This window comes from Pleurodeles waltl, chromosome 6 (genome assembly GCF_031143425.1).
Source record: "Pleurodeles waltl isolate 20211129_DDA chromosome 6, aPleWal1.hap1.20221129, whole genome shotgun sequence".
Taxonomy (NCBI): Eukaryota; Metazoa; Chordata; class Amphibia; order Caudata; family Salamandridae; genus Pleurodeles; species Pleurodeles waltl.
The window spans coordinates 192,301,004-192,326,638 of NC_090445.1; the positions used below are offsets into that span (position 1 = coordinate 192,301,004).

Consider the following 25,635-nt stretch of genomic DNA (forward strand, 5'->3'; position numbering starts at 1 on the left):
CTGAAAATCATCACACGCCGGAAACGCAACAGAAGAATCGACGTGCAGCATTGCTGACGGAGGCTGGGAGATCGCAACCCACGCTGCGTGGTTTTCAGATCATTGTGCAGCTGGATTTCCAATGCAAGTACCGCTGGGCATGTAAAAACAATGCAAGGCCTGTCTGGACCCGAGAGTGCTGACCGGATCGATGCATTACTCTTCTGTGGAACCAACCAACCCGATGAAAGGAGAAACGACGCAAGGTCCCGCTTGTGAGTGGAATCGACGCATCGCAAGCCCTTTTTGATGCACACTCGCCTGTGAGGGGTTATTTTTGATGCGGCCAAGGTACATTTTTACGCTAACAGTGTTAGTGTGTGTTTTAAGCTACAGAAATATTTTTTTTGCTTTTTGATTGATAACTTGACTTGTGTATTGTGGACTTTTGTCATTTTGGTCTTGTTTTGTTTAGATAAATATTCTCTATTTTTCTAAACCTGTGTTGTGTCATTTTGTAGTGTTTTTATTAAGTTACTGTGTGTTTGGTACAAATACTTTACACCTAGCACTCTGAAGTTAAGCCTACTGCTCTGCCAAGCTACCAAGGGGGTAAGCAGGGGTTAGCTGAGGGTGATTCTCTTTTACCCCGACTAGGGTGAGGGTCCTTGCTTGAACAGGGGGTAACCTGACTGTCAACCAAAGACCCCATTTCTAACACCCGATATCCGACTGTTGGCGGTGCGTATATCTGGTGGCAGTCATAATACGGCGGCCTGCACTGGCGGTCTTCTAGCGGCCGTGGTTGTGGTGGTCTTAGGAAAAGACCGCCGCAGTCATAATGAGGGCCATCGTTTGTCAGACATTCATGTCCTTACAGAGCTAGGCTGTGATGAAAGACATGTTAATGTCTCTGCAGAGATAGCAATGGATGATAGTATTGTTCAAGTCCCTACATTGATAGTGTGTGATTAATGGGATGCCTGCTTCCAACAAAGATAATGTATGTGTTTATAGCTACTATAGCTATTGTCATGTCCCTGTAGTGGTGGTGTTTGTTCGTTAATGATGTTCAAGTCTATGGTGAGCTAGTGCATGATGATAATCATGTTCATGTCTTCACAGAGATAATGTGTGATTATAGTGATGCCAGGTGCCCACACAGATAGCGTGCGTATAGTTATGTACAAGTTGCGGTAGAGATATTGTCATATTCAGATGTTTGTGTCTGAGTTTTGGAGACACATTTTAAGTTTGCCTGCAGCAGCAGTACGTCCACTGTGTATCAGATATTGCTTGCACTATTTCAAAGGGCAACTTGTCCCTAGCTTTAGACTAGCACCCACCATGCATAATGTTCACCATCATTGTGTTATATATTGTAGTTATCAGTTTAGCTGGAACAGTATTAGATAATACCAGTGTCAGCAGTTTCAACTCTACTAGGGCTTACGGAAAAGAAGGGAATTTTTCTTTTAACGGATCCACATGGGCTGTATGGTAATTAGATGTCTAGTGAGGGTCATGGGGCTATCTTTTATCACTCTTCAATGATGTATATGTATTATCCGCATACATAGCCTCGTTGTGTTTAATTGTTGCAGCTGGAAATGATTCACAGCCAACAGTTAACGTCACTTCAATGAATGGGTTATTTATTAGTGACATTATTGGGGAACAGAGGGTATCTACACCACACATTCTCACCAGCCTCAACCACACCCATATTGCGCAGTCTACTGTGTGGATCTCACACTTTGGTTCCACAGATTTTTTACAATATTGCTGTATTTAAAGGAAGTGGGCTACCTTTTCAAAATCATCATGCGGGGCCTTCTAATATTATTAAACCAGGGGTATGTAAATGGGCCCTGCACAACTAAGCCATAAGCGTCTAAGTTATGCGTTGCAAAGCCACCAGTCTCACCATATATGCTTGCAGGAATTCTCTAGGAAACTCACATTGTGCTGCTCAGAGCAAGCACTAGCTGGTTCTAACTATCTGCTTCTAGGTGAGTTACGTGGAGACTCAGAGGGGCTTTGGGGTATGGAAGGTATTGCCAAGTAGCTATACATATACTAATATGGCCGTGTTTGTCGGTGTTTATGTGCTTCTGCTGCAGAAAGGCAGTGTCACGCAGGCTTAGATGGGGAAACTAAAGCTTTGTTTTGTGTAGTTGCTTCCTGTTCTCATCTTGTTTGTTTTACATGTTATTTGCGTTATTTGAACACGAGCGCTAGTACACAAAAAACTGACACAAACGCACTATATACCTGTATTTGCAGTGCCTTAAAATTAGAGTAAATTATGCTCACTCACATTTAGAAAATGTTATCACAGGCTTAGTGCTGGATGTATCAGTACGTAAACAAATTAAAAATACAGTGAAATCATGCACAAAACTAGAGCAAAAAATAGGTGTGCACATTTGCTTTCATTTTTCAAATCAGGTGTAAAAAACAAGTGCCAAGCACAGATTTTATTGTGCTGGAATCATTTCACAACTGAAGTTTATTACGTGGGTCCAAAGTACCTCTTTAAAGTCATGTCTCAATTTGTATTGTTTTCCCATACCAAACAGACTAAACCACAGAACTTCTGCTCAATTTGAAATGCACTCGAATGGTAAGAAGAGCAGAACCCGGGTTTCTTTTAACACAATCTTTGTTTTGGGTATAAATATATATTGATAATGATGCTGCATTTCATTCAGACTCCACTGTCTGTTGTCCGCCTGGCGTCAGGCTGTCAAAGTGTTTTTAAATTCCTTGGTGTGTCAAGGCCTGCAGTACCGCCTCCTGTCTACAGGGGCAGAGCTGAGCATAAAAATAAACACACCTGGGGAAACACAGATCCCCATTGGGAAGGTTGTGAAAATGTGCATACATGCTTTTATAGATGTTTTATAACATTTGGAATGCATTGTGGGGACTTGAGTTCAGGTCCCCAAAGTGCAATCAAGTCCCCACATCGTGTGTTATCACACCCTAGTCCCCACAAGGATAGTAACACACACACACTAACTTAGGTTACAGCAAAGCTTTGGAGGTAGCCCGCTGCATAACATTCCTCACATGTTCTTTTGTTCTCTAGGATTCACAAAATTCACCGGTGTGGCGTATATTGGTTGCTGGCATATACCACAGCAGAGCTCTACTTTGAACTTGTAGCACTGAAGCTGCATCATCTGTAAACTTGCATTGTTTTAATAATTTATGCTGAGTTATATTGCATTTAATGTACGCGCTAGCCTATGATGTTTCGCCGTAGTCATTTTGCATGCCCATGTTATATGAGGCCTACACTGTCCTCACGCTTCTCACATACTCAGCCTGCCTTTCGTATTGCCACTCATAAGCAAGGGTTCACAAATGACTAAATCAGCATCTGAGAAATGTATATTAACTGTATCTTTTCTTCTCTGTACTTCTCATGAGAAAAGCCGAGACCTGTTGAAACTTCCTCTCTCTGGAGTTTGGTTTTCTGTCACGTGTGCCTTGCCCATCGCTGCTTTTGTTCTGAAAAGGTATAAAAGTGGGTAGATTGTGGGAGGAGTTAGCAGAGCGTTGCAGTACAGTTCTTTTCTTCTACGTGTGCCAGGAAACGATTGGAATACTGTAAAATTCTCCCTTCACACGCCCCATAAGCAAGAGTTTTGTGTGTTCCGGTTATTGGCCTAGCTTTCCTGTTAAACAAGTGAAAAGTTAACTAAAAGTTAGCAGCACTTTGTCGGACAGGTTGTCTGACAGTTTACGTGGTTTTGAATACACAGTACAGTAGCCAACAAAGCATAATAAAGGTCTTTTTAAAGTTCAAATGATCTGAACCCCATGAAGGTAATTTGGAGGTGCTGCAGCACCTCCTGCACCCCTAGTTCCAGTGCCACCGGGGTCGGACTGGCCTATGGGCAGTGCCCGATGGGGTGGTCTGACTGATCAGTGCGTGGGCTGGCTTTTTAGCAGTTTGTGGGCTTGTTTTATGGCCAGGACGGTTGTCTTTTACGGCTGATTTCCCCTGATATCAACACAAACTTTACCTGCAGCAAGCACGAGTGCATGCAATCTCCCATGTCTTGCAAAATACAAGCACATGACATCATTAGAAGGTCAAAACTGGCATGATTTGTAAATGTGGGCCATTTTTTTTTAGCTATCTACTTTCTCTAATTGGGCTTCTTTTATAGGTGCCCGAGTGTATTTTTGTCCCAATACGACCATGATCCCCACAAGCAGGCGGAACTCTACCTTGAACTGGTAGCAGTGGAAATGCACGCTTCATGTGGTCTGTTGGTGACACAACGTAGCATCACAAATGGGTGATACAGGTTTGTGAGGGATCATCATTCAAGTCTAGTATCCCTGTACATTCTGTACCTAAACCCCCACATGTTGGTATTTGCCTGTCTGTGTATTCGAAGACCTTTTCTCTGAAAAGAGCAGCCTTGGTGAAGCATGCCTTGGGAATTTGGCACACTTGCCCATCCATCAGTAGTAGGACTCCTCCAGGCGAGCAGGACCTGGCACACACCACCAACTATGTCGTTTGTGCCACATTGAAATATGTCATGGTGGTGTTGGCACATTCCCCGCTGCCTGAAATATTCTACAGTCATTCATCATTATCAGAAAACACCTCGCCTGTTATATGTTCTATAGGCAGTTGTCCTTCTCTGGTCTTGTTCCTTTTTCAAGTCCGCTGGCTCCCATAACTATAAAAATGTACCCTAAGAACTCCAGACCAGGCTTGGTGACTTCACGCGACTGGCAGTGTAGAATCAGATTGTTTTCTTTCAACCGTTATAGTGTTGCTGTGGCATTACTTTCTTCATCAGCAGATAACAAGATGTTATGCGATTATGTTTTGGCGGTTTCAGCTACGAATAAAATGCCACGGTTAAACCTCTTGTATCTGTAAAGCCTTCTTTTGTGATTAGCCATATTGCCGTTCATGGTCACTGTGATTGCCTTTTCATCTACTTTGACTACTGCCCAGGTGCAGTCACCAAACAGTGTTGAAAATACATCTCTAAAAAAGTTTGTAATTGCGAAAGCAAGACTCCGAATTAACAGTGGCCCATGTTGCAGGCTTGCAAATTCAAAATCGCTGCTTTAAAAGGTACAGTGTTAAGCCAGTAAAAGTCTATTCCACCTGCAAGCTCCTGAGTCTATGTCCATGAAGGTGTTCAGAATTCAGTGAGCCTGGACACATGTTGAAAGTGACCTATGAAGTGTTGTAGTATGGTTTAGCTTAATTTATTTTTGTTCTGCCTATTCTAGTGGGTGCAGTGGAATTGCTGGTGGTTTCACCTCCACATTCGAAGATAACCTCCCTCCGCCCCCTCCACCGGATCATTCAACATTAACCTTCGAGCCCCAAATATTCAGCCCACCAACTCTGCCGATACCACCACCTTCTCCACCTCAAGAGGTGCCCCCGCTTCCACCACCACCACCACCACCACCACTACTTTCAGGTGAGGACTCTGGGCTTTATAGGCAAGCGGGAAGGAAGGACATCTCTTAATGCATAAAAGGATGTGCAATATTATAGTGGTACTCCATTAATGTATGTTTACTGACTTTGCTTTTGAACTGGATGGTTGGATGTTCATTGCTCAGCCTACACATTGTTTTCTAGAGAGCATCATTAGTAAAATACTTTGATGTTGTGTACATATGGATGTTGTATGTCTAAGCTAAGTATATCTGAATGTTTCTAAAATGTATGTTGTTATGGTGCAACGCGAGTGCTACTGAGTCAAAAGTGCTTTGTCAACTATGTGGGGTTGGTGCCCTGTAGGGAGCATACAGGAGTCTGGGGTCTGTCCCGCTGGTTCTGTTGGAGAAAGTAACATTATAAATGTGATTGGAAAGCCGTTGCACATAGAGTATTTTTGGGTGGAAGTGGTGAGTGTTATTGTGGGATACTGCGATATGCAACAAAATGTGTGCCCGAACCATTTTGGATATATGCCATATCATTCATTACTGCTTGGTGTTTGGTTTTCTTGCGTGCGTTTAAGCATCTGCATGCCACTAACTTAGCCAGAAGGAAAGTGGAACACTGTGTGTCTTTACACCAAAAAAGCACAATGATAGTGTAAATCTAGTAATCCTGATGGTAACATGCACAGATGCTTTGCAACCTTTTCAAGGCTGGGATATTAAAAAAATTAACAACATATCAATTATTGCAGGATAAAAGTTGGTAACGTGAACAGGAGTGATGCAGCTGTTGTAAAGCTGGGATAGTGGCTACTGATGTACATTTAGGCCACATTTGAATGACGATAATTTGAAAAGCAATTAAAGATGGTGAGCTCAACAGAACTGAGATAGCCCTTTAAAACCCAGATTTCATCCACTCCTGCACGTCTCAAGAATACCAGTTTTCAGCAAGGGCCATGCGTCAAGCAGGGTAGGACTGGCCTATTGGGCCATCTAGCAGTGCCCAAAGGGCTCCCGTGAAGGGTCCGTATGTGGACCGGTTTTGTGGCTCTTTGTGGGCCTATTTTATAATGTTGTGGGTAGATTTTTCTTCTTTGGTATTATCACAAACATTGCCTGCAGCAATCACAAATGCATGTAGTCGCCCATAACTTGCAAAACATATGTATATCATCTTCAAAAATGTCATAAATGCTTGGATATGCAAATGTGGGCCACTTTTTTAGCTATATGATTTGCTATTGGGAGCTACTTTTATATTTGTACCCGGGCCTATTTTCTGTCCCAATCCGACCTTGGCATCAAACCATTTTCCACTCCAGTATTAGAGAGCCCTAGTCAACTCATCATTTATACCCTAGCCAGACTAGTACCCTGGATTAGACATGGGTCTAATGAAGGAATTCCCAGAAAACGAAGTCACAGAGGCACAAAATAGTGATTGGACGATTCCTCCTCAAGATATCCCTGGGTGGTATAAAGAAGATAAGAGAGGACGTGCCCTACAAGACAACCTAGAACATCTTGGCCTTACGACAAACAATGGGCGTATACTCGCAGACAAACCAGCATGTCTATCATATCTATCGTCTACTGGGGCCACTTTGACCAATTACACCTTTGTGCACCTAACCTTACTGAACAGCATTTCCTCTTATGGCCTCGGAAAAAAATTAGAAAGTGACCATCGGCCACAGGAATTGGCCCTTGACATTGGCTTGTGCAAACTTGAAGAGGCAGCAGATCAAGGGTCCCAGCTGGAAACAATTAACCTGAGTGCTGGTCGGTCGTAACCCTCAAAGCAAAACAATGAATAGGCTCCACACTTTTCATGGGGAAGATTGTCTGTCGGACTGGGAAACATTTACAACAGAGTTTCATACTCTATATGCTGTGCCGTTCAGGGCCAAGTCAAGGCCCCAAGGTTACAAAATGACTCCTCCCTCAGGCTGGAGTAGCAAGCACACAAATTGCATTATGAGAGGGAACAAAAGACAGGTGAATCAATTGTGGAGAGCTCTTAAAAGGACACCTAGGGACCAGACAACTTTGCGCAATCTTCAAGAGGCAAGAAAAAAACTAAAGCGGGAGAAAAGGAACTTCCAAAGGGTGGCTTGGAATGCATTGTGGGCCAAATTGAGGCAGGATAACAAGATAAATAACACCACCAACTTTTGGCGCATCATAGATGGAATCGGAAGACCCCTTCCAAAGGTAGCATCATCAAACATCACTAAGCATACTTGGTAGAATTTTCTGCACACTCACTACAATCCAGCCCCACCCGACCACGCTAGCTGCTCGGCAGACGATCTGGAGCCTGCTATACTTCCATCAAATCTTATCATGGACGAAGATCTAAAAACAGTTTGGTGCTCCCTCTCCTCAAAAGTTGTAATGCAACAAATTGCTATGGGTTGGAGAACGGGGGCTCCAGGCCCGAGTGGCATTCCACCCATGATTTATAAGAAAGACCCAACATTCTGGGCCGATCAGCTATCATTGCTCTTCACCACCATCCTTCGGCGCAATAGCATCCCCTTGTCAAGGCAAGGCTCAATTTTTGCTCCAATCCACAAGGTGGGGACAAGGCAGATCCGGGGAACTACCACCTGGTGGCTTTAATTGATAACACCAAATATTTTGCCAGAGTGTTACTACAGGAGCTGCCGCAGTGGGCAGAGGCAAATGCCATTATTCCTTGAAACCAAACTGGCTTCTCAAAGAAAACAGGGACCTTAGTTAACATCATAACACTTTCCCTGTTAACAGACTGGACACATCTTACAGCCATCCCGTTTATTTGGGCTTCATTGACTACAAGTCCGCTTTTGACAGAGTCAATCGGGGGAAAGCTGTGGTGGAAACTGGCTAATTACAAAATCTCAGATGGCCGTCTGAGGGCACTTTGTGCTGTTGCACACAGAAACATGGGTCAGAATCAAAATTGGAGATGGCTCTAGACTATCCAGACCACAAATAAAACACAAGGCCTTAAACAGGGATGTGTTCTAGGCCCTACTTTATTTAATCTGTTCCTATCGGATCTCATCTTGACATTGAACACAGTAAACTCCTACCTCCCCGGAATAGGGGGCCTACAGCTTTTGAACATGCTTTATGTGGATGGTTTGGTCCTAATTAGCAGAACCAAGGTGGGGCTGCAGCGCCTGCTGGATGCTACCTTGAACTATTTCATTGGGTATGCCCTGGCGATCATTAGAAAGAAGACAATAATTCTCACAGTTTGAGGCCCAATAAATCAAAAGCCAACGTGGTTCTGGCGCAAGATAGAATAGGGCTGGTGAAACGTTTCAGGTATCTTGGTGTTCATTACTGTGAGAATGGCAGGTTCTGCAAACAACTTGAAGACATCAAGAGGAAGGGCAACGCCCTGGCTTTGAGCCTCATATCTCTTTACAGCAAACTGAAAGATCCATCACTTACCCCAATCCTTCAAGTAACACAAGCAAAGGCCCTTCCATATTTGGCCTACGGCAGCAAGGCCCTGAGGGGTCGGGACTGCACAGTTCTGGACAAAGCGCTACTCAAGGTATACAGGACAATATTTCAGATACCATTTTACACATAGCCTGCCTAGATTAGGCTGCAGTTTGGCATCGTTAAATGGCGACAGGCATGGAAGGCAGCTTTCTTAGTGTGCTGTCATAAATGTAAGGCAGCAAAGGAAGGCTCTTTGAGCCACCATGTATGGGCTGAAATCGAAACTAGACACAGATCTCTGGCAAGGTCTTACCTGCAGCAGGCCCTGGGAACACTCAGCCTAAACAGCTCCTGGAAGCGAACTATTAACCATGAGGAGTTCAAACAATTTATCAGATCATCCTTACACTTACTGTCCAAGCTTGAAGACAAGGCTCACCTGTCTAGGCCTAAGCATAGCTGTATAACAATGCAGTTACGTAAGGCTGAAACCTCAAGGTTACCTCACTGAATCATACAGCGAGCGCACCAAGCCGCTATTCCTGAGATACAGACTGTGGATCATACCAATCCTAAGTTATTTTCCCTCTTGGATCAGAAGTGAGATGGAAAACACCTGCATGTTTTGTGACCAGGGCCAGGAAGATATTATACATATCCTCTGTCTGTGTCCCACCTTAAGGGTGGATCAGCGGAAGCTCTTATGGAGAATGTCGATTGGGTGGAATATAAGATCTTGCAGGGAGGCAGTGCTGGCCTACTTCAACTCATCGGATACCAGTATGAACTGTACACTGGTGCAATTTCTTCAGAGTTGAGAAAAGGATGAGACCAGGGGCTTAGCTGAAAAAGGGGTGGAAAGCGCTCCAGTGCAAATCAACGCTTAAGAAGCCCAGCTAGGATGGTCTTAAGGGTCTTAGTTAATAGTCTGAAATGAGATTCTAAGAGGCTAGAGCGATTTCAGGGGTTCTTTCGTCGGGTGTTGCCCTCTCTTGGAACTGGTTTCTTTTTATCTACTGTGTGGCACCGGCTACTTACCAGTAAAGCGCCCTCATCACTCAGGCCACTTGACTTATGGGGGCCGTGTTTGCACAATATTTACATAACGCACATGGCACTTTGCGGCATCTTAATATCCTTTGCTCCTAAGCATTACTGCACTTTAACCATTGTGTCCCTTAGCCAAACCGCACAACAAAAACCATCTTAAAGCATCATTTATGATCCCTTTTATAACTCTGGAGCCAAATGGGCTCTTGTATTTAGCAGAAATTGTTTTCAATTGTTTTAAGACTAAAAAACTGTCAGTTCTTATGTGATATATTTTAAGTACGCTAACATTCGTGTTTTATTTTGCAATGGTTTCAAGAAATCAAGCAAGTACTCTGGACAAGGGAGTGTGCGATATAAAGCCCTTGGTAGGTCGCTCCTGTGACAGAAGACGACTGATCAAGCTCAACCCATATCACTGTCTGGTTCTCACTTCTCTATCTAAGTCCAGGGCTATGTTTTAGATCCCACGGATCCTAGCGGTTTGTGTTTTCAGGGGGTAGCATCGTAAAATTTCCACCCAGACATTTTATCTTTCATTTAAATTAGGGAATACAATTTCAGAGCAAAAAGCACAGACAGGCAAATAAAATATGAGAAATGTACTCACAAACACATATTTCACACAGGATAATGGAAGCTACCTTCAAAGATGTAGCTCAGAACAATTTCAAACTTGTAGAGAGATTCCTGCACTAATATAATTAACTCTAGCAATGAAACACCCACTGCCATAAATGTCTTCTTGTCTGCAAATAACAGTTCATTTTCTAGTAAAAATAGTTCACAAGAGCTTAAAAGCTGAGTTTCCATTTATTTGGTTAAGCAGCTTTTTTTATTCTGCTCAGGCATTGTGATGTCACAACTCAACTGTAATAGGTAAGGACAGGAGAGTACCTATTTAAAATGCCCTTAGTACAGGTGACTAATGATGTTTCAACTAGACTAGTAAGAAAAGTAGAGACATGTTTTATGCAAATACTACAGGTTTTGATGTCATATGTGGTACAACTATACTCACATACTACTACTACTAAGCGAACCAGCTTACCAATTCTCTGAGAAGTCATCAGACACGGATAAACTAACACTGCATTAGAACAGCGTGCATTGAGTAGGTGTTTAAAGGTGCATAAATGATAGAGATACAAACATGACCAGGCTACTTATTCCACACAATGGCAGCTTGAGTGGTGAAGCATACTTGTCATTAAAAGTTACTTTGATCTTGGGAGCGCACATAAAACTGTGATTGGCTGTTTAAAGAGATGGAGAGGTGTAGGTTCTGATCATGTTTGTTAAGTAATCAGGAGCTAGTCCTTGAAGGCCTCTAACCATGAGCAAGGCGCCCTTGACCATTATCTGAGGCTTGACTAGGAGTCAGTACAAATCTTTACTTGCATCCAAGATATTATCTCTTTTGCGCAGAACAATCCTTTGCTTGATGCTGGTGTTCTGTACCATGTTGGCGTTGAATATGAAACTCAACTACTTTCCTTTAAGGGCTGGTTGCACATCCGCCTTGTAATGGAGGATGTGAGATTCCAATTAAGGAGTATCTGTTTTAATTATTAAATTGGATGGCTTCCGGTTTGTCCTCATGTACCTGAAAATAGGTAACTCCTATCCAGCCCCTGAGCCCTGTCCTTGACTCCAGACATCACGGCAATGAGGAAAAAGCTTTATTAGGCCTACATATACTGATGTGACATTTCTTGTAGGACTAATGCTCTCATTACGAGTGAGCTCTTAGTTCTGGTGGGGCGAGCAGCAACAGTTTCAGGCTCTGTTGGAGTAATGAGATCAACAGGAACCCTGCAGATCTTTTCACTTTTATGTGTAAATCAAGCAAGAAATTAGGAATTACTGGGGAATCAAATCTCGAATTATGGATTCTTCTGTTCCTCATTTCTGGAGGGAGCCGAAGGGTCACACTTGTTGTCAACTAGTAACTACGGCTCTCCAGTGGACTGAAGTGTCCGGACGGAGTATCAGGCCACTTGTAATGAGGGCTGAGTTGGGTCTTGGTTGCTAGAAGGTTGTACTTGTCCTGCCTAGTGGAGGATGGGCAAACTATTCCAGGATTCGTAATTTGGCAGTTGCTTGTGGACACGTATATCAGTGGAGAACAGTATCCCGTCATCCACAAGACAGCACCCACAAACCAGAGTTGGCTTGGTGCTGATCTGAGGATGCGTGAAGATACTGGCAGCTCAGGAGGTAGAACTGAGCAGCTGATTGTCAGCAGCCGCTGATGCAGGGAAGTACATGTCATGGCTGGTGGAGTGACTGAATCCCAGTCATCCAGCGCCACTTCATACCTGCCTAGCACTCTAAAAGATGTTATATCCAAAATATTGTGCTATGAAAACATAGTAGCTAACATATCGACTACGACAATACTGTGAGGGTAAATGTATGTACATAAGTATAGATTGACTATACTTAACTCGACATCTATTTACCTTGACAATAAATAGATATGTCTTCAAAGTGCATAGTTGTTGAGTTTCGAACACTAATGGAATGGAAATGGGAAGAATGAATTTTCTAAGCCACTTGAAAGAAACTGGACTAGGGGGCAATAGTCACAAATATGGCCCTTGGATAATAATGCCGAATGTATTCTGAAAGAATATTGTAGCCAAAGTATTGTGCAACAAAAACATATTACAATTATTGTATACATATACATTATTGCCAAGGTAATGTGGCATGAAGGAGGCCATTCTCCTTCGCCATGTTTACAAAGTGGCGCAATGCATGCATTGAGACACTTGGTCCCATACTTATACTTTTTGACGCAAAACTGAGCCGGCGCAGTTTTGCGTCAAAAATATTACCGCCGGCTAACCCCATTTTGGTGCGCCGTGCGGGCGTCATATTTATACTTTGAAGCACGGCGGCGCAAACAACAGGTGGGAGTCATTATTTTTGACGTACACCGCGGCTTCAAGTCGTAAAGGAAAACGACGTTAACGTGGCGGAAATGACTGTGGGTCGATTTACGACACCGCAAACCGGATATGCGCCCTTTTTTTTTTGACGCAATAGCGTCGAAAAAACCAGCGAACACAGCCATTTCACCAGAGGAGAGCCAAAATGGATCCCAGATGCCACTACAGACCCCAGGAAGATGACAGCAGACCAGGAACCAGACAGGAGGACCCACACAAGAACCAGGACACATTTAAGAAGAAAAGAAAGTGTCGCTTTAGTGCAGAGGAACAGGAAATTCTGGTTAAAGAGGTGACGGAATACCAGCACCAACTGTTTGTCACATCAAAGTTGCCAATCAGTAGGAGAGAGGCCATATGGCAACAAATTGTCGACAAGATTAACAGTGTGGCTGAAGTACATAGAACAGTCATCGAGTGCAAGAAACGCTGGCATGACTGCAAGCGCAGGACAAAGGAAAAGATGGCCAGGAACAGGAAGGCAGCACTGCAGACTGGAGGTGGGAGTCCAGCACACCAGGAGGCCCTGAACCACATGGAGGAGATGGTCGCAGCCGTCATCCCTGAGGAGATCGACACAGGGATTCAAGGACAGGACAGCGCAGACTACCAGGAGACAACGCACATGCAGGGTAAGTCGCATGGGGAATTATAATGCAATAATTTCATCTGCAACCGGGGGGGGGGGGGAATACCTACTACACATTGCATGTAAGTCATCATATACATGGAGTGGCATGGGTAAAGGGGCTCGGCATGGGGGCATGGCCTGCACAGACAGAAGCTGCGGCACACCATTATACAACACCAACAACAGTCCCATGGGAGCATGCTGTCATGCCAACGATGGAGCAAAGGGAAAGCCACAACAGGAGGGAAGGCCACTGTGTCAAACTGACATCCTGGCACACGTCAGCCAACATACCCCCTACATTAACTAGGGCCCTATTAGCAATCCTCTAGCCATACCGACAACTGCAATGTAACTGCACAACAGTTGCCACTACCACCTCTGCTCTGTGTGCAGCTCAAGTAGCCGATGGCAGTAACCTCCCCATGGATCATACACACCTAAATTAGGGGGGTGAGGATGACAACTGCAACAATCCCCAGAAATAAGACAAAGGCCCCAGTACTCTCAAATGTTAATGCCCATAGTTGTCACAAACATCAGCCAATGTAAACAACAATAGGAGCTACACAGCACTAAGGACACACCCATGCTGCATATGTCAGGGTCCATCCTGTGCCTGGATAACAAGGCAACATCCCAAATGTCATACTGCTCAGACAACAGCATTGAGGAGGGGACACATGTAACTGGTCACTGAAATACACCTGCACAGTCAGAGGAGGAAATAGGGCACTGATACGACTATCAGGGCAATCCATTGTAAAACACATTCCTCAACATCAGCAGGACACATTACCATATCGGATCATAACATTGCCATGCATAGGATATGCCACATGTCAATTACATTTAAGTTGATGTGAAAGATCAGAGATTGGGGCAGGTCCAGATTGTTAAGTGTGCTGCCAGGGCCATCAGTACACCCACAGCCAGTGAAAGGTCTCACCATGAGAATGGATGTACACGGAGGGTCGAGTAGGAAAAGAAGGTGGCAATTCTCTATTTGGCAAAAATCAACCCCCAGAGGAGATGAGGCTGACAAGTCTGATAACTCAATAACATACATTTGACACACAGGTGGGCCACAGGCCTGGAAGAATGCCCATCTGAAGGACTGGAGAAATTAACACAAAACAAGATCACAAAGTGAATTCATCAAAAGGCAGGCACGTCACATCAAAATTGCCACAACACAGACACACTAATTGTACCCTGTTTCATTGCAGAGGAAGATGGATCTCCTGCTGATATGCCTGTCCTAGATTTCCCTGATGACATGGATGACGAGCCGATAAACATTCCCCAGGAGACCATCCAAAAGGTCCTTGAAACCCTCCAGACCCCACCTTCTGTCACAAGGAGGAGCACAGAACAAGCAGCCATCGCAGAGGAACCACCCACCACCCCAATTGTAATACCTGCCAGCTCCAATACAGCTGTGGACTCAGACGACACTGGCACCAGCTTTGAGAGAACTGTAGTTGGAGTACAGCAGGAGCTGGCCAAGGAGGTGCGGGTGGGGATGCAAAATATGGCAGCCAGCCTAGAGGGGGTGCGTTCGTGCATGATGTCATCTGCAGATCAGGCAGCAGCTATGCAAGCCCTAACATCTATCTTGCAGGAACTGCATAAAACCCAGAAGGAAATCAGCACAGCTGTAATACAGTTGCCCCAACACCTACAACAGCAATCCTGTCAACGAGTGCACGAATGCAACATTGAACCCCTCAGGGCCGACCTGGCTGCCTACCATCATGATGTGGCTGCTATTCTCAAGAACCAGCAGATACTCCTTGCTGCAGTACTGCCCTTAAGACCTTCACAGGGAGCAGCGACCGGGATGTCTGACTCCACGTCTTCTAACACTGAGGTGTGTGTTGCCCCTTCACAACCACCACCAACAAGGACAGAGGAGGCAACACACACATCAGAAGAAGAAGACATGGAACAGATCACTTTCACACGGAAAAGTACCCGGAAGCACTAGTCCCCGCCACATGGCCAACTATTACCAAGGTCCTGTGCTTTATAACATGCCAGTCTTACAACTCTACTTAATGACTGTTCTGCTTACCACTGTATATCTTGTCAGCCTGCCCAGTGATTGTCTCTCTCTTACTCATTGGCAAATCCTGTCCCTCTGTACTGTCTGAAACATCACCCCAGCATGTCAAAAGCATTTCCGTAACCCCTTGTGTAGGATCACAATGCAAGATGTCACTCCAATGTACATATAGCACTACAGCACTTTTCAATAAATAGCACTTACACAACAAATCTGTCTCTGGGTAATGTGACATATCAACTGTGCATTAGATAACTGAAATGTGCCTACTGTCAAATTGCATAGCTTATCAATACAACTGTCCTTATATTATGTAGTCTGATAATTCTGCACAGTGCCCATGATTGCATCATACTCTGCCCATCCTGAGGAACATATCTGATGAAGTGAGAAACCATACACCATCATGCTGTGTTGGACAGAATAATGCTTCCTCAGGGGATATCCAAGTCATCAAATAGTGGCTGCAAAATGTTGTCACCATGCAATACTAACACATATAACAGTGCACACAAATCTAAGCAAACACTACAAAAACTGCATGAATGAAGCTGTCTGAGTTTACATACTAATAGGTACTCATGCTGAACTGTGTCACAAATGACGAATGTGAGTCATGAAGACAAGAATATAGAAGTGCCTATGAGAACTCATCTTATAAGGGTGTCCTTGATCATCACACTTCAGTCAGACCTAAAACTGTTCCCCCAATACCAAGTCTGAAAGCACTGTTTGTGACTTAGAAAACATACTTATCGACAGAAACACATTGGGATCCATATTAACTGTGATTGGTGGTTGCAACAAATGGTGGAAACTCTGCAAGGTAGCTCTGGGTAGCTGCCAATCTTACAGCTCAGTTGGGATTTGTTTGTAGCATAGGACACAAATGTAATAGAACAACATTCATGTACACTAATTCCAAGCCCATGATCAAGTAGCATTTAATACATACTGTTAAGGGTTAACTATATATTTATTAAATGCTAATCACAGAAGAGGAAACTGAGGGAAACGTCTTACCTACCCTAATCTGCCCTGACTACTCATTACCCACAACTGTCCCTAACTAACCTAAGCTACACTTACTTATCACATGTAATGAAACGTTCTAAACATCTATCCCCCACCCCCCTTATGAGACGGGACACATGGAGGACAACACATACTATACTATCCTACACAAATACATATTTTTTTGTGTTTTTATTTTTAAATTTCTTTTTTTTTTTTACACACAAGAACCCCAACATAGCCCCCAGCCACCCACCCACACATGTAATAAGTAAAAAATAGAAACAAGCAGGCCCCCCCACCCCACACCCACTAACACTAACTAAACTAACAGCCTATACTAACCTAACACTAAGCCCCCTAAGCCCACTAACTATAAGAACAAGGAAAGAGGAGGGAGGGGAGGGTATCATGTCCATCAAATAAAGTGTCTAGAGGTTGGCCCTCCGAAGGGTCCTCTTAATATCCTTGACCCGACATTTAATGTGCCGCACGTCCCGGTTCAGGTGGCTCACCTTGCGCAGCACTTTGTCCATCTTATGTTCAAGTCTGTTGAAGGCTGCAGGGTCAACAGATGGAGCATTGTCAGTCTGTGTACTGGTGGAGGAGGTCTGTGTCGGCTGTCCTGCACCGGTGGCAATGCTGGGGCCAGGAAGTCCTGCAGATGTTGGATCAACAGTGGCAGCTGTGGGTGGGGCCACCTGGCTCTGATTGGTGGTTGTGCTTGTGGTGGCTGTGGTGGGCAAAGTAGGCCCACCCTGTGGGAAGGCTCGCCATGCCCCGGAGGCACGTTCATGGCGATATCGCCGGGCCATCCTCCGGAACCCTGACTCCACCAGCAGGGTGTGCTGGTATCACATGGCCCGGCGCTGAAATTCACGGATCTGGTCTGGAGTCATGATAGCTGCTGTGAAGACAAATGTAGATATGCTACATTAGTAACTGCATTGTGTGAAATGGCACAGCAAGTTAATCAGACATTACATCTACTGTACTTGTAACAGCTCATATCATGATACAGAGCATTGAATGTCCCTGAGGAAGTATATGGCAGGCCAGACAACAAAGGTCACATCACACAAAGCACATCCATAACCCACAAGATGGGTAACAACTGGCTTTGACTTGCAATCTGAGTTCTGACAGTTATCATCTAAGAATCATGCTGCATATCCTCCACCAAGAGCTGGGCTACAAATGTCAGTGTACGGAAAGCAAAACTAAAGCCACATGGTCTGCAAGTTGTAACTGGACTTGCCAGTATAGTACCAAGTGCCAAACCTGAGTGTGTATACTAGGTTCCAACCAAACCGTCACTTATTCACATGTATGTGTAACATACTTGTAGCATCAGTACTAGGTACCCCATTCACAAACCCATGGCCGTGTTTGAGGGGGGGCGGTGGATACACAACTATAATTTGCCAACAATATGTACACCGAGGAGTGTATAGGAAACTCCACACATGTTTTTCTCTACAGACACACCACTGGTAAGGTCTATCTACAATTAGGAGTCAGCAAGCCCTAGAGCACTCATAGGGTCAGACATGTCAGGAAATGCAGAACTTAGTACACAACATATACTTCCAGTAAGGCCTGACTTACATCAGACACAGAGTTGCTAGAACACCCATGATCATGAATTGCATGCACACCTAGGCCGTTGCACTCAGGTTCCACAGACTTGATGCACTACATGTGAAAGTACATGCTGCTAGGAGGTTCTACCTACTGTTTCAAACTTACATAGGTAAATAGGAAAGCAGATGTCTATTGGAAAGCTATTAGCTCTACCAATCTTAAAGAATGTGGGTCTGACAGGCTGACTAAATTGGGGCTTACTTCCATTGACTCTTGGTGATACAAGTGTCACACACGTGACTATCCCCTGTACTCACAGTGGGGCCTACAGGGATGTCCTACATTCCCTACATGATATCATTGGATACGCATTGGCAAACTCAAAACATGTGAGAACGGCATTCCCACTCATGGAACAAGTGAAAAGCTTGCCCAACGCATCACACCTTGCTATGCGTCCAACTCACATGAGTCCATAACCAGCACACACAACACATAACAGACATATCAACACTTACTGTAGTGGTCGGGTCCTCAAATGTCGTCACCTCTCCCACAGTGTAGGGTGCCAGTCCACCTGTAAGGTATGGAAGGAAGAAATGTGCTCAAAATCTGTGCACAGTACAACAATTTCATAAACATATACAATGTGTAGGCTGAATAAGGAAATAGCAGCCTTTCAGACATAATGGTACTGCATCTGATATATCACGGCCAACTTGTACATAGCATGGGTCTCCTGTGACAGTTACACACATATCTGCACGCATACATTGGCCCTAACTATCATGTGGTTGCAAACATGCCCCATAATTGGTGAGCACTAAGAAATATGGAGTGTAATTGTCTCATCATGTGCATCCAAGAGAGACATTCAAAGCCTGGTTCCTTGAGGACTGCATTACCAGTCAAACATGCCTTGTGGCCATGACACATTTATTGCACATAGGCCCAATGTACAGAGGGAGGGGTAAGGACTCTTGTAAGCCATCCTGTTGTTACAGTTTAGTCAATTGATGTGGCCCAGCTATGGTGATTTGCACCAACCATGGAGATGTGAAACCATGTGCATACACTTGGACTGCCATCCATATTTGGATTGTGGCTCAACTAATTCCAACAAACATCTTAAGATATTAGCTGAGGGCATCTTACACCTTTTCACAATGTTTTCAAATCAAGAACTGACATGTATCCAAAAAGATCAAGGAACACAATAATCCCACACATTCATAGTACTTCTGTGAACGCTTTCCTTCCACACTCACCAGACTCACATGAGACAAATGTCTGAGCCACTTTGCTATTATCAATTGACGTGAAGGTAGCACTCATTTTCTGCATCATGTAGTGATTCTAAAGTCAGTCTAGCAATTGCGTCAACATAGTTGGCCTAAATGTTGGTACATCTGTACTTCTCTGTCAATAGTACCCTATATAGACATGAATGGCTCCTACTTTGTTAGCTGATCTGACAAAAAGGCCGCACCAATTTCCTTCATGGAAAAGTAACCTGTAAGTCTGCTGACCACGTGCTACCTTACAGCTAGCAATTGTGATCCTTGCCATAGTGCATCGATGATCCCCTTATATTTCCCCAGAATTACACACAGTCAGCAAGTTAGTTGGCAGACATTGCACTAATCCCCTGATGTCACTACAGAGCATTTAATCGTGCACATTAACATAAGTCGTACTCACCAACAGTGCCACCAATCATGATTCCCAGGTGGTCCAAGAGATCCTGCTCCCTGGTGATGACGTCAGCCCACCGGTGCTTCAGCTGGTGGTCACTCCTCTGGCTGGCATACACACACTGCAGGTGATGCAGCACCTTTCCCCACTGGATTCTGCACGCCTCTGTTGGATACCCCTGTATGACCCTGTCCCCTGCCTGGATCATGAACGGCAAGAAATGTGTCACCAGCCAGATGAAGCCCCCCAAGTCCTCTTCCCCCATCCTGCCAAGACGTGGCCTATCAGACATACTTATAATTGACGATAAGGAATAGGGGTACAAGAAATAGAAAGGGGAAAAGGGTGAAAGTAGGGGTACAAAGACAGAAAAAAAGTAAACGTAAACACTAAAAGAGCCCAACTATCCCCAAACTATCACTACCCACAACAGACTCCCACAAACAAGAAAAACACAAGATAAATGGACAAATGTAGACAAAACACAGTACTACAGTATACACAAACAATATTTATTTCACAAAAGGACTTCACAGATAGCACACAGGACAAAAACAGCACTAAATCTCAGGACAACACTCTCTACACAGCAACACAGTCGAGAAGGATCATAGACTGCAAAGTGAAAGTGAAAGTACACCCACTGTACATGATCTGTAAACAGGATATCCTATTACATCACTTCCTGTATGAAAAGTCCCGCCTTTTTCGCGTTATGCGTCATCTTTTGTTTACTAAAACTGTATTTGCGTTATTTTTTTGACGCACAGAAGTGAATATTAACCCGCATCCACATAATGGTACATGGACTGTACAAATATCTGGATGCGGGCTAAATTTCACTCCTGTGCGTCAAAAAAAATGACGCAAATACTGTTTTGGTAAACAAAAAATGACGCACAATGCTAGGGACGTCAAGATTACAGTGCATTAACTGGTTTGGGGCATTTTTACTTGTTTTTTGGTTATTTTACATTTGGAACACATCAGAGATTGGCTAATTGGAGACAGTACGGTGTTGATGGTGTATGTTCACATGTGTGACATCATACTGCAGCGGAACATCATCCACTACACCCTTCACAGTATTTTTACAGTTGGCTGACGCAATAGATGGTCATAAGTGTGGCCTACCTATATGTGTTGCACAAATTGTGCATGTTTGGTATAAGGAGAGGATAGCAATGTGACGCACATATGTACAATACCTAAATGCCTTTGGCTCAAAGTGTGTGCTTTGACAACTAATGTGTTGGTTGACCAAATGTGTGTGTATCACATGAAGAATAATTGTACATATGGTTGTATGAATGTGACGTGAATGTGTCCAATCCTTAGATGCAAGTCAAATTGAAAAAGAGCAAGGGCATGTGTTAGTCATACATGTGACAACACCCGTAAGGTGTACTTCCAAGTTTTAGGGTCACGTAGACACCACATGTGACATAGCATGCACCAGATGGATGGCAGGCGCTTGTTCATGTCAGTGGTCCACATTTTCTACATCCTATGTCCTAGAGTATTGGTAAGAGCTTCCTAGGCACTAGTTGGTGAATCCTACAGTGAGTCATACACATGCATTGAGGAAGTGGGTACCATGTTGTTAGAACAGACAGACAAGGGTGAATCTCATATGTATGATGACACCACAGTTGAGGCCATAGAAGTGAGCCCCAACTATCAAGTGGCTGTGGTGGACCAGCATACAAGACAGCACGTGTCCACATATTTCCAGTGATCAATTGCACATAGGTGTCTTGTTCATGTGTGGTCCAATGATGATCCTGTAGATTGTTTGGGGTGTAATTTGTCACAGTTCGGTCCAGGACTCATCATGAGTCAGTGGCAGCTATTCCTGTAACTACTGAGTATCCTTGGTTGATCAATGTGAGTAAAGTAGATGTAGACATGTGAACCAACATGTGGATGGTCCCACCCTGTCACTAAAGACGTGTAATGAGACAGTCAACAGGGCAACCTTGGTGTGCTGAGCGAGATAATGTCTCAGGTGTCAAGTTCCAGCAGGTGTCATTACAACATTTGTACACAGGTTGGCCTCTGCACTTCCCACTACATCTGGGAACATCATAGCCTCTGTGCTGATTATTCTCGCAGCTATTCACCACACACGGCCCATCACTATGTTGTGCGCACTTTGATGCTGTGTGTGAACTGTCATGGTCCTGACATTTGTATAATATTCAAGGACATTATCAGAGGTTGCTGGTTGTGCTGAAAGCCCCGTACCCAATCCCTGCTTACAGCCCTGGGACACTGTCACACTTTGTCATTCATGCATAAATGCAACCCAGACAAGGGATGGGCCATGAATTTTGCTTTTCTAAGAGGATGTAACTTAAAAGGTACAGTTAAAAGGCAGATGATGCTATACAATGTATTTGGGTATGCATTGAAGAAGCACATGCCCAAATACCCCCTGATGAATGAGAGGTTTGCTAACGCAAGTGTGGTACATATGTAGACACAGGGATACTTTAGTGTGACGCACAGACAGTTGCCAGTCAGGCTGACAGAATGCAAGGTGATTCAGGATCCAGTTACTTGACAAGTTACGTAATCAGTGGTCTGACTGAGACTGTTTTGAGGACAAAGTAGACAGTTGACATGTCAAACTGTGTACGTCGTGTGTTTTTGAAGGTGACAAATAAACCCAGTGGCTGTGTTACATGGCTTAATTAGTATCAATGGTTGACGGTGCATTTGACATAATGGCAACTCCTATGCTGTTCCAGGCATCATCAGGGGCAGTGCTTTTTGAAATGTGTGTTGTGCATGGAGGTGATCATAGGTGTGGGCTGCATCTGTTTCTCACCAGTCCTGTAGGTGAGACTTGCATTCTAAGGGCCAACAGACATTTTCACAAGGGGAAACAATCTACATGTGCTAACAGGCCTTTGAAACTAGAAGACAGTGTATAAATTGACCTGACGTCCTTGCAGTCAGATGTTCTATGACAATGGCATACCATAGGAAAGGGTGTAGCACACTGGTTTGCTAATGTTGGTGTGTGTGTGTAGAGGAGGTATTATCAGGGTACACATCTTAGTATTCCAGGGCCGTCTTCCGACATGTGGGTTGTGACCAGGTGCATGGGTGTGTAATGAGTTAGGAAACGGCATGACATGTACATGGAATGTCATGTGCGCAATGCATGTCATATGTGTGGCACTTGTGCTGTCTATGTTCTGCTTCTATGGAACTCTAGTCACAGATAGTCCTTGCAAATATTGGATGCAGTTGGACTAACTGCTGTCAAGGATCTGGTCAGGCATTCCTGTTACTGATGCCAAAGCACATTGACATCCTCATGTATGAGGCTTGTTTTCCCCTTATTGAGTGATGGTGTCATAGTTGTGTGCCATATGCTGCGTTGGACCTTGCTTTCAACATGTATGTGTGAAATAGTTGTGGTCCTCTGCTATTGGCCTTCAAAGGAGATATGTACATGATATATGTCATTAAGAGTGTGTGTGTATGTGACCATTGTATGTTAGGCATCAAATTAGCTCTGGGATGTTCCGTGTCCTACTCAGTATCTCAGCAATGCTCCATGAGGCAACACTCTTATTTTGATAAGTATAGATGAAGGTGTGCAAAAAGGAATGGCCAGACCATGAAATGGTGATTAGAATAGGTGTTTATTTAAATTAGTTAACTAAAGTGGTGAAGGTGATCATAATCAGAAGAAATTATTTACAATCTGTTGCCGCCTGCGTATACCAGCGGCCGTGTTCTGTAGTTCCCCCTCCTGTTGCAGGCCAGCATCCTCCTCTTCCTCCTCTTCAGGCATGTGTGGCTCTGGTTCCAGGAGGGGAATGTTTCTTTTGTACAAATGTTGTACAATATTGCACATGTGAGGATGATCCTACAGACCATCTCGGGGGAATATAGGAGGCTACCACCAGTGATGTCGAGGCAGCGGAACCTTGACTTGAGGATGCCGAAGGTCCGCTCGACAATGCTGCGTGTCCTCCTATGGGCGTCGTTGTATGCACGCTCTGCAGCAGTACTTGGGTTGCCAAAAGGTGTCATAATCCATGGCTGAATGCCATATCCCTGATCAGCTGCAAGAGTAAATGAATGGGAGCATGCTGATGTAGCTGGCACTATTGAAAAGACCTTTCATGGCAGTAGTTTTCTTGTGTTGTCTGTGACTCTTTTGTGTACTAATGTGGCATCCTATGCTTGTATGGCTGTACCATCTGCATTGTGTTGTTTCCTGGGCTGAACAAGTGTTTGGCTGCTGACCGTTTGTCAGCTGTATGTTTTAGGATTTACAGTACAGTGTGCCCTCCCTAGCATTGTGACTTGTGATACAGGTGTCCGTGTGTCTTCACTGGGGGTGAGATGATAGTTCCATGCACAGTTAAAATTGAAAGTGTTGTTAACACGTTCATATCAAAGTACCCTGGAAATCCCATACCTTGAAACTTATGCAATGTATTAATGTAAAGGTCATTGGGACACTTACAATTTGCAAGGTGACATTTAGGCAACCACACTCATTAACGTCTTAACATTAGGCTGTACACTAATTTCCAATGTGTGACAGGTTCAATGATGACTTCAGAAACATGGCTAGTGATGTCACGACCTCAGTATGTTCCTGTTCAAATGTTGCTGTTGTGGTGTATGTGTTATGTGTCCTAGAGGGTTGCTGTGCAGTGTGTATATAAGTAGGTTTTTGTACTTACCAACAAGTAGTCCATTGCCATACCGTCCATCCTGGAAGTGTTCATTGATGGTGCAGTGACGGAAGATGTATGAGTCATGTACACTCCCAGGATATTTAGCCACGATGTTGGTGATCAATCCCTGGTGATCGACTATGGCCTGCACGTTGATGGAATGTATGTGCTTCCTGTTGCGGTAGAGGTGTTCAGTTGCAGCAGGTGGCACAAGTCGTACATGTGTGCAGTCGATTGCACCAAGGACATGTGGGAAGCCACTGATTGCGTAGAACCCCTGTTTTGTTTCCTGCTGCTTCTGCAGTGTGTTAGGGAAGCAGATGTGGCGGGGTATCAGTCGAATGATGGCATGCAGTACTTTGGACAAAAAGGCGGAGAATGATGGTTGTGATATTCCACCAACCAGGGCACCATTTATTTGGAAGGAGCCACTTGCCAGCATATGGAGTACGACAGGCAGCTTTGTTTCTGTTGGGATGTAGCGGGGTGTCACCAAAGTGGGGATCAACTGCTGTTCAATGTTGCGCAGCAGCTGCTGAATGACCTGCCAGTTCAACTGGTACCTCTGTATGATGTTGTGTTCCCTGAGGCCCTGCAGGGTGGTTCTTGGGCAGAATATCCTCTCCTGCCTTCTGCGCTGCCTTTGGGGTCCCTGCTGATGTTGTTGTAGCTGCTGTTGTTGCTGCTGGGCTCTGCGTCTGCGTGCACACTGGATTAGAATCACCTCCATGGCTCCCTGTTGCTGCTCTGCTGCTCTGCTGTTTGTTCTGTGTGTTCTGATTAAATACAGGTGTGTTTGCCCCATTTTAACGCCTGCCCTGACCCAGGCGTTAAATTTTGACGCAAATCGGGCTGTGCGTCTTTTTCTGGCTCCACCTCCCGGCCGTGCGTCATTTTTGCCCGAAAGCATAAATACGACGCACGGCCCTTTAAGCCATTTTTTGGACGGGAACGCCTACCTTGCGTATAATTAACGCACACGGCGGAATTTTGACGTCCACGGGCTCGGGCGTCAAAGTTTAAATACGGGGCAACGTTTGCGCTGATTGTGCGTCA

The 25,635-nt window shown here is 44.4% G+C and overlaps 1 protein-coding gene across 1 annotated transcript in view; it reads left to right on the forward strand.

Annotated features, from left to right (window-relative positions):
- ABI3 (ABI family member 3) overlaps positions 1–25,635 on the forward strand; it is a 230,943-nt gene that overhangs the window by 85,696 nt on the left and 119,612 nt on the right. Inside the window, exon 6 of the mRNA XM_069237784.1 lies at positions 5,257–5,453. Within this exon, the coding sequence (XP_069093885.1) occupies positions 5,257–5,453 (197 nt within the window). The remainder of the gene's footprint in view (positions 1–5,256; positions 5,454–25,635) is intronic.